Source organism: Artibeus jamaicensis, unplaced genomic scaffold (assembly GCF_021234435.1).
Source record: "Artibeus jamaicensis isolate MK-2021 breed Jamaican fruit bat unplaced genomic scaffold, CSHL_Jam_final contig_354, whole genome shotgun sequence".
NCBI classification, from domain to species: Eukaryota; Metazoa; Chordata; class Mammalia; order Chiroptera; family Phyllostomidae; genus Artibeus; species Artibeus jamaicensis.
The window spans coordinates 7,214,090-7,227,588 of record NW_026521803.1 but is presented as its reverse complement, the minus strand read 5'-3'; the positions used below and the strand labels follow the sequence as shown (position 1 = coordinate 7,227,588).

General features: G+C 34.6%; 1 protein-coding gene across 2 annotated transcripts in view; it reads left to right on the top strand.

The window, feature by feature from the left end:
- Positions 1-13,499, top strand: part of ROCK1 (Rho associated coiled-coil containing protein kinase 1) — a 153,870-nt gene that overhangs the window by 98,104 nt on the left and 42,267 nt on the right. For both annotated transcript variants that reach the window (XM_037158389.2, XM_037158388.2), the window contains exons 15-17: positions 238-329; positions 430-676; positions 12,239-12,345. In XM_037158389.2, the coding sequence (XP_037014284.1) occupies positions 238-329; positions 430-676; positions 12,239-12,345 (446 nt within the window). The remainder of the gene's footprint in view (positions 1-237; positions 330-429; positions 677-12,238; positions 12,346-13,499) is intronic.

The window sequence follows — 13,499 nt, the reverse complement described above, 5'->3', positions numbered from 1 at the left end:
ACTTGAAATACTATAACAGTAGAAAAATGTCTATTTTTGCATTCTGTATTATAAACCAGTGCTCTGCTTTATGATGAATTTAAAATGTAAGTACTTCGAAGGTGGAATTTCGTATTAGGGGTGGACCTACTGTAGCTGACTATTAGGGCCTAAGACTAAATTTCACTTTTTAATGGATTTATATGGTTCTTCCTTGAAAACTTTGTAATTTGTACATGTTACTACTTTACCTATTAGTTTCTACATTAAAGGATCAGCTGGAAGACTTAAAGAAAGTAAGTCAGAATTCACAGCTTGCTAGTGAGAAGGTGGCACAATTACAAAAGCAGGTAAGTTTTGGGAATGTGATTTTTTTAAAAATTATAATCAGTTAATAAGTTTGATTGCATTTTGGTCAAAAAATATTTTCTTGTTCTTTTTTTTAAATAGCTGGAAGAGGCCAATGACTTGCTTAGGACAGAATCAGACACAGCTGTAAGATTAAGGAAGAGTCACACAGAGATGAGCAAGTCCGTCAGTCAGCTAGAGTCCCTGAACAGAGAATTGCAGGAAAGAAATAGAGTTTTAGAGAATTCCAAATCACAGACGGACAAAGAGTATTACCAGTTGCAAGCTGTATTAGAAGCTGAACGAAGAGACAGAGGTCATGATTCTGAGATGATTGGAGACCTTCAAGGTAATATTACTTATTGTGGTAAAATATACATAAAACAAAATTTACCATTTTATCCATTCTTAAGTGCATGGTTCATGGCGTAAAGTACTTACATACTGTTATGCAATCAGCATGACTATCTATCTGCAGAACTTTTTTCATCCCAAACTAAAATTCTATACCCTTTAAACAGTAGCTCTCCATTTTTAACTCCTCCCATTCTCTAGTAAATGTCATCCTACTTTATGTTTCTTATGAATTTGACTGTCGTAAAAGTGGAATCATACAGTATTTGTCCTTTTGTGTCTGTATTGTTCCACTTAACATAATGTCTTCAAGATTCATCCATGTTGTAGCATGTATCAGAATTTCCTTTCTTTTTAAGGCTGAAGTATATTCCATTGTATGTATATAAGACATTTTGTTTATCAGTAGAAGGTAATTTTCTAAATTTATTCGTAATAATGCTGGAAAGCATAAAGTTTACCACCTTAGTCCTTTTTAGGTGTAAAGGAATATATTGTTTATTTATTGCCCTCATAAAGAAATTACCCTGGTGAAACCAGAAATGGTTAGCAGTTTTTCTCTTTCAGTATAATGCCTGCATTTGTATCACACTGTAATTTCTTTACTGTCATGGGCACTCCTGTGAGGTAGGTAATGTGGATATGTCTAATTTTACAGCCAGATTAGTAAAAATGTAATTTTCAATGTGCCTAATCCATAAAAGTCTTACTCAAAGTGGGACTAACCCAGGCTGAGAGGATTATTACTGTTAAAACATGGGAATTCATCATGTATTTTTGGTAGAAATAGAAGCTCAATTGCAGAAATAGAATCCCATTATAAAGAATTAATTAAGTACTTGGGAAGGGTAGCCCTAAAGATATCATCTGTCTTTGTAAGTCTAAAAAAAATGAATATAACAGTGAATAAGGGAACAATTTTATAATGGTAATAAAATTCAGTTTGTTTTAAAAAAGATGCTTGGTTCTACCCACTTCTCATATGTTTTTCTATTTTATATTCCTATTAGCAACAACATCTGTATTAACTAATCAAACAGATATGCGTGGAAGTTGCCAGAACTCTCAGGGGAAAATTGGGAGTGGGGTGGTTCACTTTAACCATAGTCACAGGATGGGAACATAGTTTGGGGTCTCATGGGACTTGATGATTAGCTGTAATTCTGTACAGAAAGGTCAGGGTCAGTTTTCGTGACTGTGGAAACGGAAATTAAGATCTCCCGTTGGTTCTTAGCTGAGGATTGTTGTGCAGTCTATGTCTAGGCTTAAAATAGATCTAAATATAATCAAGAAAGGAACCTCATTTTATATATTAGAAAAGCCTTATACTTGACTTTTTACATTGCTTTTCTAGGACTTTTTATATATAACCTAACTGTGTGAAAGTCATTTATCTGCCTTCATTTTAAACCAAGGAGACTAGAATAGGTGACCCCCTATAAATCCTTCCAGTCATAAAATTCTTAAAGTTTGTGATTTTACAGTTATGACTGAGGTTTGGAGTGCTTGCCTTAAAGAAAGAGACTATTATCTATGTGTTCATCAACAGTGGTTTTAGTTGAATCTATTTTTTAGATATTAGTAATGTTAAGGAAAAATTCATAACATGATTTATTGTTGAGGTTTATCCTTTTTCAGTGCTTCCCTTGAGGTTTAATTTTTAATTTTCATGGGAATCAAAGCTCACATGCACTAAAAACACAACTTATATGAGCCTCAACATACATATAAAGATGCATTTTGTTTAAAAACCAACTTTTGCATTAATCTTTTATGGTCTTTAAGAAATTTCAGGTCCCTCAAGTATAAATTTCTCATAGTCTAGGAACTGGGCTTCTGGAAGAGTCAGGATTATTTCCTGGTTCAGTGTCCTTCATATATATTAGTGGGCAGAAGCTTTTTCATGTGTGTGGAAAATAATTTCCCAAATATAATTGGATAGTAAATATTTTAGGCTTTGTGGACCACATATGATCTGTTATATATTCTTCTTTTTTACTCTTTACGGTCCTTTAAAAAAGGAAAAATAAAAACCAAAACATTTTTAGCTTGACGTCTATAGAGAAACAGACAGCGGACCTGGAGCTTGTCCGCACCTGGACTAGTGTAGGCTGCTGTTACAGACAAAGTTAGCTTCCAAAAGTCCAGGCCATAGACGTTCAAAGAAAGTGAATGAACAAAGATCAAAATGTTGTGGAGGACTGAAAATTTCAACTGAAATAATAAACTCTCCATCTAGTAAATGTATCTGTGATTCTTCAGATTAAAATGGAAAAAGACAAATTTTTCACTTCCAGCCAAGATGGAGGCATAGACAGACACACTTCACCTCCTCACACAACCATAGGAAGGACCACTACTAATCTCAAAACAAAATACAAGCAGAATTGCCAGAAAATCAAACTGTATGGAAGTCAGACAACCAAGGATTTAACAAACAAATATTCATTCAGATGGGTAAGAGGGGTGGAGATAGGGAACAGGCTAAAGAGGACACAGTGAGGGGGCGATGGCAAGGTGTCAGTGGCTAGTGGGAGAAGCAGTCCCACATTCATGTGTAGTCGATAAAAACCAGGAGGGACACCTGGGGAGCAAGCCATCCTAGTACACCCAGCCAGACCATGCAGCCCAGGGTTTCAGGACCGGGAAAATAATGCCTCATAACTTCTAGCTGTAAAAACCAGTGGAGGTTGGGATAGTGGAAGAAACTGCTGGTCTCTCAGGGGAGTCTGTTTAAATGACCCGCAAGGCCCTTTAACATATGCAAATCCACCCACTCTGGTATTCAGCACCAGGGCAGCAGCTAGAAAGGGCACCAGTCATATGTGAGATGTGGAGGAAGTGACTGGAAACAGGGCAAGAGCCGAGCAAGCAGCATTTTTCCCTCTCCCACCCTCCGCAACATACAGTGCTACAGTCAAAGTGGGCTGTTGCACCCTGGTGAATACCTAAGGTTTCCCTGCTTACAACATAACAGGTATGCCAAGCATTGGAATCAAAGCAGCTGTACCTGGATACACAGAAACAAACACAGGGAGGCTGCCAAATTCAGGAGACAAAGAAATACAGATTAAATAAAAGAACAGATCAAAACTCCAGAAAAAGAATTAAGTGAAACAGAGATAGCCATAGCCAACCTATCAGATACAGAGTTCAAAACACACTGGTGGTAAGGATGCCTAAGAAATCTCATTGAGTACAGTAAACTCATAAGGGAAGAAATGAGGGCTATACTAAGAAATAAAGAAAAATCCACAGGGAACCAACAGTGAAGGGAAGGAAGCTGAGATTCATATGAATGGTTTGGAACATAAAGAAATAAACAGTCAACCAGTACAGAATGAAGAAACAAGAATTCAAAAAATGAGGAGAGACTAAGAAGACTCTAGGACATCTCCAAATGTGCCAACATCCAAATCATAGAGATGCCAAAAGGAGAAGAGGGACACCAATAAATTGAAAATTTAATTGAAAAAATAATGAAAGAAAACTTACCTAATTTGGAGAAGGAAATAGACATACAAGTCCAGGCAGCATAGAGAGTCCCAAACAAGTTAGACCCAAAGAGGGGAACACTAGGACACATCATAATTAAAATGCCAAAGGTTAAAGAGAGAATCTTTAAAATAAAAGAGAAAAGGAGAGAGTTACCTACAAAGGAGTTCCCATAAGACTATCAGCTGATTTTGTGAAACCTTACAGGCAAGAAGGGAAATATTCACAGTCTTGAAAAGTAAGGACCTACATCCAAGATTACTCTATCCAGCAAAGCCATCATTTAGAATGGAAGAGGAGATACAGTGCTTCCTAGATAAGGTAAAGCTAATAACTAAAGGAGTTCATCATCACCAAGCCTTTCTTTGAAATGCTAAAGGGATGTATTTAAGACAAAGAAGATCAAAACTATGAACAGTAAAATGACAACAAACTCACTACTATAAACAACTGAATTTAAAAAACAAACTAAGCAAACAACTAGAACAGGAATAGAAAAATAAAAATGGAGATTACTTGGAGGGTTATCAGCATGAAGGGGGAAATGGGGATAAAGATACAGGAATCAAGAAGTATAATTGGTAGGTATAAAATTAGACAGGGAGGGGTTAAGAAGAGTATGGGAAATGGAGAAGCCAAAGAACTTACATGTACAACCTATGGACATGACTAATGCCGGGGCGGAGGCGGGGTGCTTGTCGGAGAGATGGGGAGTACCGGGCAGAAAGGGGCAAATGGGAAAAAAAAATGGAACAACTGTAATAGCATAATCAATAAAATATACTTTACAAAAGATAACTTTTAAAAAATAACCATTTAAAATATCTTTTTAATAATCCTGTTGTTTAGTTGGTTTCTTCTTCAACTCTTTTTGGGAAAATTCCAGTCATATATACCATAGGAGAATACTATAATGACCCCCTAGGTACCTATTACACAGCTTCAGTAATCATCTAGCAGCCAGTCATGTTTTATTTAAACTCCCACTCTTTTTCCCAGTCATCCAGCACTGAATTATTTTAGAGCAAATCACAGGCACCTCATTGTTTAATTTGTAAATATTTCAGTATGTCTTAAAGATAAAGGATTCTTTTTTTAAAGATGGCCAAAATGTTACTATCAAACCAAGAAAATAATTGATAATTGTTTAATGTTGTACTGTGTAGCACTGTAACATCTAGTCAGTGCTCAGAATCTCCCAGTAGTCCCATTTTGTTGTTGTTTTTGTGTTTTGCTTGAATCAGACTCAGTTAAGATTCACACATTGCATTTATAATATGTTCCTTAAGTTCTTTTTTAAATCTATTGGTCCCCCCTCCCTTTTTTGTTTGTATTTGCTGTTGGTTGAAGAAAAAAGGGTTTTTTTTGTTCTGTTGAACATCTCTTGTTCTGAATTTTGCTGATTCCATCAGTTAACTTATTCCTGTGTCCCTTGTTGTACTTTAAATTGGTATTTCTGGAGGTTTGATTTATCTCAGGTAGGACTTTGGCAAGAATACTTGTAAGACATTTATGTACCAAGATGCACATAAAGTCTGGTTCTCTTTTTTTGTTACTGCAAGCCATGGATTATCATTGCCTAGGTACTTTGCTTCTTTAGGAGTTTGCAGTGTTAATGATCTGTTTTTTCCATTCATTTCTTCATGAACTGGAATACTACATAAACATTTTTCCCCAGTGAGTTACCTTGAAGTACAGCTTATAAAAGAAAAGTTAAACACTTGATTTTCTTTTCCTTTAATATTTTTCAGAACAGTTATTTTCCCAGCATACTCTAAAGGTAACCAGTGGCTTTTTAAAAGTGTATTTATGAGCTAAACAAATTTTATATTTACTATATTAGCTCACTGCAGTATTCTTATGGATGCTCATTTGTGGCTAGAGGGAATTTCTTCAAGATTACACAGTGTCCTAGTAGTCCTGGATAGCATCTTTTCTTTTTGGTACATACAATATATTTTCCGAGATCATTTTCTATCCCACACCTGGAATTACCCATTACCGAGGAACCCTAGCTCTTTTTATGGTATATGGCATTCAGAGACTGTAACCTGAATGTTGTGGGTACTCACTGCTATTGATAGATGTTTATAGGACTTTTTAATGGACAGAAGTAGGACATACTTTTCATTGTAGTTGCACATTTCTTAATTTATTGTATTGTGATTAGAAACTATTATGTACCAGATACCTACCTTAAATATTTTCTGGCTTTGTTCATAAAACATTCATAGCTGTTAATTGAGGCATTTGAGAATTTTGTAGGTTTTTTGCTTAATATATTTTGAGTTTGTGTTTTGGAAGAAAAATAATAGATCAGTTTTCTCATCAGTTAGTTTTCTAAGGTGCCATTTATTCTTTATTTCTTTAATCTGTCAATTTTTATAATGTGTTTTAAAAGTTACCACTGTGCTCTGGCCAGTGTGGCTCAGTTGGTTGGAACATTGTCCTGTGAACCAATAGGTCATGGGTTTGATTCCCAATAAGGGCATATGCCTAGGTTACAGGTTTGGTCTCCAGTTGTGTCACATATGAGGGACAGCTGATCAGTGTTTCTCACATCCATGTTTCTCTTCCTTTTTCTCCTTCCCTTCTCCTCTCTCCAAAAATCAGTGAGCATGTCCTTTAGTGAGGATTTTTTTTTTAAGTTACTCCTGTGATTTTTGGCTCTTTTTTTCTCCAGCCCCATTGTATGTATAACAACTTTTGCTCTGTGTATTTTTTATTGAGGTGCAATTCATATGACAAAAACTTAACCATTTAAAAGTGGACATTTCAGCCCTGGCCACTGTGGCTCAGTTGGAGTGTTGTCCAATAACAGAAGCATTGCAGGTTCGATCCCTGGTTGGCGCACATGCAGAAGCAGTCCACCAGTGTTTCACTCTCACGTGGATGTTTCTCTTTCTCCCTTCCTGTGTCCTTTTCTCTCTAAAAAGTAGTGGAAAAAAATAACTTCTGGTGAGGATTTTGTTTTAAGTGTATAGTTCATTGGCATTTGGTACATTTACAGTGTTCTGCAGTAGCCTCCCATATTTTTATTATTTGAAAAGAAAACCTTGTACCCATTAAGCTATTCCTCACTATATCCTCCTCCCCCTAGCCTCTGGCAAACACCAATCTCATTTCTATCTCTGAATTTACCTGTTCTGGATATTTCATATAAATGACAGCATGCAGTATGTGAACTTTTGTGTTACGCTTCTTTCACTTGGCACATTTTTTAAGATTCATCCATGTAGTAGCATGTATCAGTATTTCATTTGTGGCTGAGTAATTGTTGTATGTATATACCATATTTTGTTTAGCCATTCATCTATTGATGGACATCGAGTTATCTCCTCCTATTGGCTATTGTGAATAACACTGCTGTGAACATTTAGGTACAAGGATTTTTTTTTTGGAGTATCTGTTTTCAGATCTTTTGGTTCTATATCTAGAAGTAGAATTGCTCAGTTATATAGTAATTTGTGTTTAACTTTTGAGGACTGTCCAAACTATTACCACAATGCCTGCATATTTTACTTTCCCACCAGCAATGTGGAAGGTTTCCAGTTTCTCCATGTCCTTGCCAATGCTTTATATTTAACCATTTTTAGTCATAGCCACCCGAATGGTTGTGAAATGGTGTCTCATTGTGGTTTTGATTTTCATTTTCTTAATGACTAATGATGCTGAGCATCTTTTCATGTGCCATTTGTACACCCTTTTTGGAAAAGTATCTATTCATATCTTTTGTCCATTTTTAATTGGGTTATCTTTATGTTGACTTTTAGAGTCTAGACAGTAAACCTTACCAGATACAGGATTTGCTTAATATTCACTTCCATTCTTTATGTTGTCTTTTTTTACTTTCTTGATAATGTCTTACAACATTTAAGTCCAGCTTATCTATGTTGCTCATGCTTTTGGTGTTAAGTTTGAGAATACATTGCCAAATTCAAGGTGATGACTTTACCCCATGTGTTCTAAAACTTTTGTGGTATTAGTGCTTATATTTAGGACTCTAACCTGTGCTGAGTTAATTTTTGTATATGCTGTGATGAAGGGATCCAATTTATTATTTTTTTTGCATGTAAATATCCAGTTGTCTCAGCATTATTTGTCAAAAAGGTTATTTTCCCCCATTGAATGTTTTTGCCATCCTTGTTGAAAAATCAGTTGGCCATGGATACATGGGTTTGGTTTTGGGTTCTCAGTTCTATTCCATTATTCCATAATGTCAGTCCCACACTGTTTTGATCACTGTAGCTTTCTAGCAAATTTTGAAACAGGGAAGTTTGAGTTCTTCATGTTTGTTGTTCTTTTCCAATACTGTTTTAACTACTCAGGCCTCCTTATAATTTTATATAATTTGAAGATCTGGTTTTCTGTTTCTGCATAAAAGATCTATGGGATTTTGATAGGGATTGCATTGAACCTACAGAGCACTTTGGGCAGTATTGCCATCTTGACATATTAAGTCTTCTAGTCCATGGATATGTGATAAACTTTCATTTATTTAGGTCTTTTAAAAAATCACTGTAGCAGTTTTTTTAATAGTACACTGTATAAGCCTTACACCACCTTCATTAAATTATTTTTATGTATTCTTTTAAATGTTCCCATAAGTGGAATCATTTTAATTTTATTTTTGTATTGTTCATTGAGTATATTAGTTGTGGGGTGGGTAGTTCATAAATACTCTACTTCATTTATATTTAATTCAGTATTGCTTGTGTCAAGGTTTCATGACTTCTATGTCATCTTACTGGATTAGAATTGTATTATTAAAAATATTAAATGCATCTGACCTTAAGGGTTTTTTCCTTATTTTGCACTTTCCTGTTATATGTTGCACATTCATTTATTTTTAATTTTTGTGTGTAGTTGGTAGGCCTCATATTTAGGTTACAGATTTCATATTTGGGAATATAAATATGTTTAGATTTTTCAGTGGGTTTTTTGTTGTTGTTGAAACTTAACACATATACACATATCAAAATAAATAAAAACTATACATCTGGAGAAATTTTTATAACTTGAACAGATATGCATAACAAGAATCCTGATTATGAAAATGAGCATTGCCAGCAACCTAGAAATTCCCCTGTGCTTCTTCTCAGTCACTAACTCCCTTCTCCTGAAGTAATCATTGTTCTGACTACTAATATGATAAATCAGTTTTACCTAACTTCTTATAAATGAAATCATGTAGTGAAAATCCCTGTGTCTTTTATTTCATTCAACATTATGTTTGTGAGATTTATCCCTTTGTTGTGTATGGCAGTAGTTTATTTCTCCTTGCTGTATAGTATTCCATTATTATATACAACCACTACAATCATTCGGTGACAAATGGCTATTCTGATTATTATCTTTTGGGGTGCTATTGTGGATAGTGCTGATAAGAACTTTCTTGAACATACTCCTTTGGTAATCATACATATAGTTCCTGATGGTATACACCTTGGAGTTGCAGAGCCATTGAGTATATGTATATTTGGCTTTAGTAAGTACTTTCCAAGTATTTCAAAGTAGCCATACCAGTTTACATTCACCAGCCAGCACTGAATGTAAGAATTTTAGTTGTTCCATACCCTCATCAGGGAAAGTACTTATCCCAGCTGACTTTTGTCAGTCTCTTTTTATTTTTACTTGATTTTTACTTGATTTTTGTCAGTCTTGATGGTACATGATGATATTTTCTTGGAGGTTCATATGTGTTTATTTCCCTGTTGTCTAAGATTGAGCCATATATACTGGCAGTTTGTAATGTTCTCATTTTTTATTGAATTGGTTGGCTTTTATTGGTTTATATGACTCCTAGATATTAGTCCTTTATCAAATATGTGTATTGTCTTTTCTCACTCTGTGGTTTGCCTTTTCACGCTTAAATGTTGTCTGACAGTGAACATAATGTGTTACTTATGTATTTTTAAGTCCTCACCTAAGGATATGTTTTTATTGATTTGAGAGACACACACACACACACACAAACATTGATTGGTTGCCTCCCTCATGTGTCCTGAGCAAGATCGAACCCGAAACCTATATAAGTATCCTGACTGGGGATCGAACCTATAACCCTTTGGTGTACAGGATGATCCTCTAGCTAACTGACTAACTCATCCAGGGCCCCTTTTCTTATTTTTAATTTAGACTAATTTATTTTAATTTTTTTATGATTAGTGCTGTAATTAGTGTAGCCTATTAAATTTCTTGATCAAGTCATGAAGGTAATGGTCCCTGTTTCTAGAAGTTTTAATCTATTTAGGTTATGGTTCTTTTTCCTTTCATTATATTTTCATGCATTTTTGTATGTAAAGCTTCTTTACTGTCACGTAATGCACAGACAAGTTAGCTTCCTCCTAGCATATTTTTAAAAATAGAATAAATGAGGAACATGAACTATATTTTATTTAACATGTCTTACATGGGGTTATTAGGAGTCTATAATGAATTCATCTCATATCTTCATTACTTTGTCTTAGTTGTTTTGAAGATTTTATTTATACATTTCTGGAGAGAGGAGAAGGAAGGGAGAAAAATAGGCAGAGAAACATCAATGTATGGTTGCCTCTTGAGCAACCCCAAGACCTGGCCTGCAACCCAGGCATGTGCGCTGAATGGGAATCAAACCAGTGACAACGGTTGGGTTCACAGGCTGACACTCAACCCATTGTCTTATTTGGGAGTTGGTTTATATAAACTTCATGAAAAATTTAGTTTAATCTGAGTATACTATTTTTTATGGATTTTTAGAACATACTATGAGAAAAAGAAGAGATATTTTTTAAGACCACTTTAACCTTTAAACATCTTGCCACTTTTGCTTTCTCTCTCTCTCCATACAAACATACACCCACACTTTGTATTTTTGCCCAATCATTTGAAAGAAACTGGCAGGTATTTCTTTCTCTTGCATTGACAAATGCCATTTTGTGTGTGTGTGTGTGTGTGTGTGTGTGTGTGTGTGTGTGTGTGTGTGTGTATAAAATTGTTTCATTGCTGTCTAGCAGATAAGCATTTTTAGGTGCCAAAGATTTAATATTCATATGTTCACTAAAGAACTGCTTAAGACACATTAAAATACAGGAAGTAGGCAGAGTGAAGACTTAGGCAAGTACAAGTTAAACGCTGAACTTTAAGAACTACAAAAATTTTTCTGGTCCTTCATTTCCCTGCCAAGTCCTAGGCCACTTTGTGTTTTATTTTTGTTTTGTTTTGATTCTTTGTTTATTTAACATTTTATTTATTTTTAGAGAGAGGGGAAGGGATAGGGAGAGAAACATTGATCAGTTAGTTGTCTCTCGCTGGCTCTCAACCAGGGACCTGGCCCGTGCAACCCAGGCATGTGCCCTGATCTGTAATTGAACCTGTGACCTTTTGGTTCTCAGAACAACACCCAGCCCACTGAGCCACAGCAGTCAGGGCCTAGGCTATTTTGAATCACAAAGTAATAAAATAGGTTCTGGTTTTTGAACTAGACCATATAATAAAAATCATTTTTGTTAAATTGGATATGTATTAAATGTGTGTATTTTAAATATTTATGCATTAAAATCTTAAAACCCTAAAGCATGTTGTGAGGAGATTGATTACTAAGTAGGAATTGATGCTATTGCATGGCATGAGCCTTAGGTGGGTTAAAACTAGCTTTGTCAGAATGTTTGAATTCCTTAAAACTTAGTTTTCTATAAAAATGGAGTTTGGCTCCATTAAGTTTAAGAGTGATTAAACACTTTGAGAATGTCTGGCGCATAAAAAGCACTTAAATACTTGCATTAATTAACTTAAGTATCTGATTCCTAACATCATAGAAAGAGCAGTGAATAGCCTCAGATCTGATTTCTGGACCGAGCGCAAGGTCCATCTCTTTGACCATTGGTAAAATAAAGAATATGTACTAGATAATCTCCAATTAGCATTAACATTTTTTTATTGTATACTGTAGTTACTGTATATACTACCAAGAAAACAATTTAACCTGGCCAGGAAATTTAAAACATTTTTTATATTAATGGTCATGCAGAACAAAAAGACCTGTTTTAATGACTAACTTGAACTTTTTCTCACTTGATAGCACGAATTACATCTTTACAAGAGGAGGTGAAGCATCTGAAACATAATCTTGAAAGAGTAGAAGGAGAAAGAAAAGAGGCTCAGGAAATGCTTAATCATTCAGAAAAGGTAAATGATTTAACATTACCAATTATGAGATAGTATTTATTAGTTACCAAATATTATAAGGTGGTTTTATAAAATAGCATTCATTCCTAATGTTTATATATTATGTTTCTAAAAATTTTATGCTTGATCAGTTGGTTGTATGGGGCTGGTATATGTGTCCTAATTAGGCCTTTTCATTGTGTCATTTTTGTTTTTACCCTTGAAGGGTAGTAGTTGTTTGATATTATCTGATCACAAATTGTTTTGGTTTGGAAATACATTTTCATCAGAATTTTTTTTTGTACATGGGTATGATGAAGGTGCTGAGCCTTATTACTATCCTTATGAAGAAGGAAAACAAAGGATCATGTGTACTTTTTCCATTTTGTTGGTAGGAATTAGCAAAATAGAGAATGCACAAAGTGATTGGCCTCTACAGGTAGAATTTTCTTAATCAGGAATATTATTGGTTATCCTCTGTTCCTGCCTAGCTTTAAAAAACTGATGAAATAGATAATATGCAAATTTAGCTGTCAGTTTTTTGATGCCTCACTGAAATGTTGCAAGTTTACTAGATCCTCAGATAAGTAATGAGAAAATCTACCAGTTATCTTGTCCTTTGTATGTGTTTTATGACAAGCAAAGTAGTTTTTTGATGTCTAAGCCTGGTGTAAATGTAGAAATAGAGTGAAAGAAGGAACAGTAGAAGAATCACCCAAACAGAAATGAAATACATTTTGACTTGACCTTTCATCAAAGCAACATAAATCTCAGTACAGATACAAATGTAGATAGAAATGATTTATTGTTTAAAAAAGTAGTAGCAAAAATTATTTTATGAATTGAAGAATTGTCCTATTTATTTCTGATCCTAGCAATTAACCCTTCTAATGTAATTGCCTCTGCAGTCTTGCCCTATCATCAGCCATAGCTAATGATTCTAATGGGAAGGGCCCATGTTGTAGGTAAAGAAAAGGTGACATTTTGCTTATATGATGTGAAATATGTAAGAAAGTTTAAAAAATAAACTTAAGTCCTGAATAAAAATATTTCAGAAAGGTGATGTCACATTTCAGGCCAGTTGATTCATATATTATTTCTTGTGGGATATTAAGGAATGTAAGATTTAATAATTTGTCTTTTGAATAGTAAATTATATGACTCTCAATCTCATT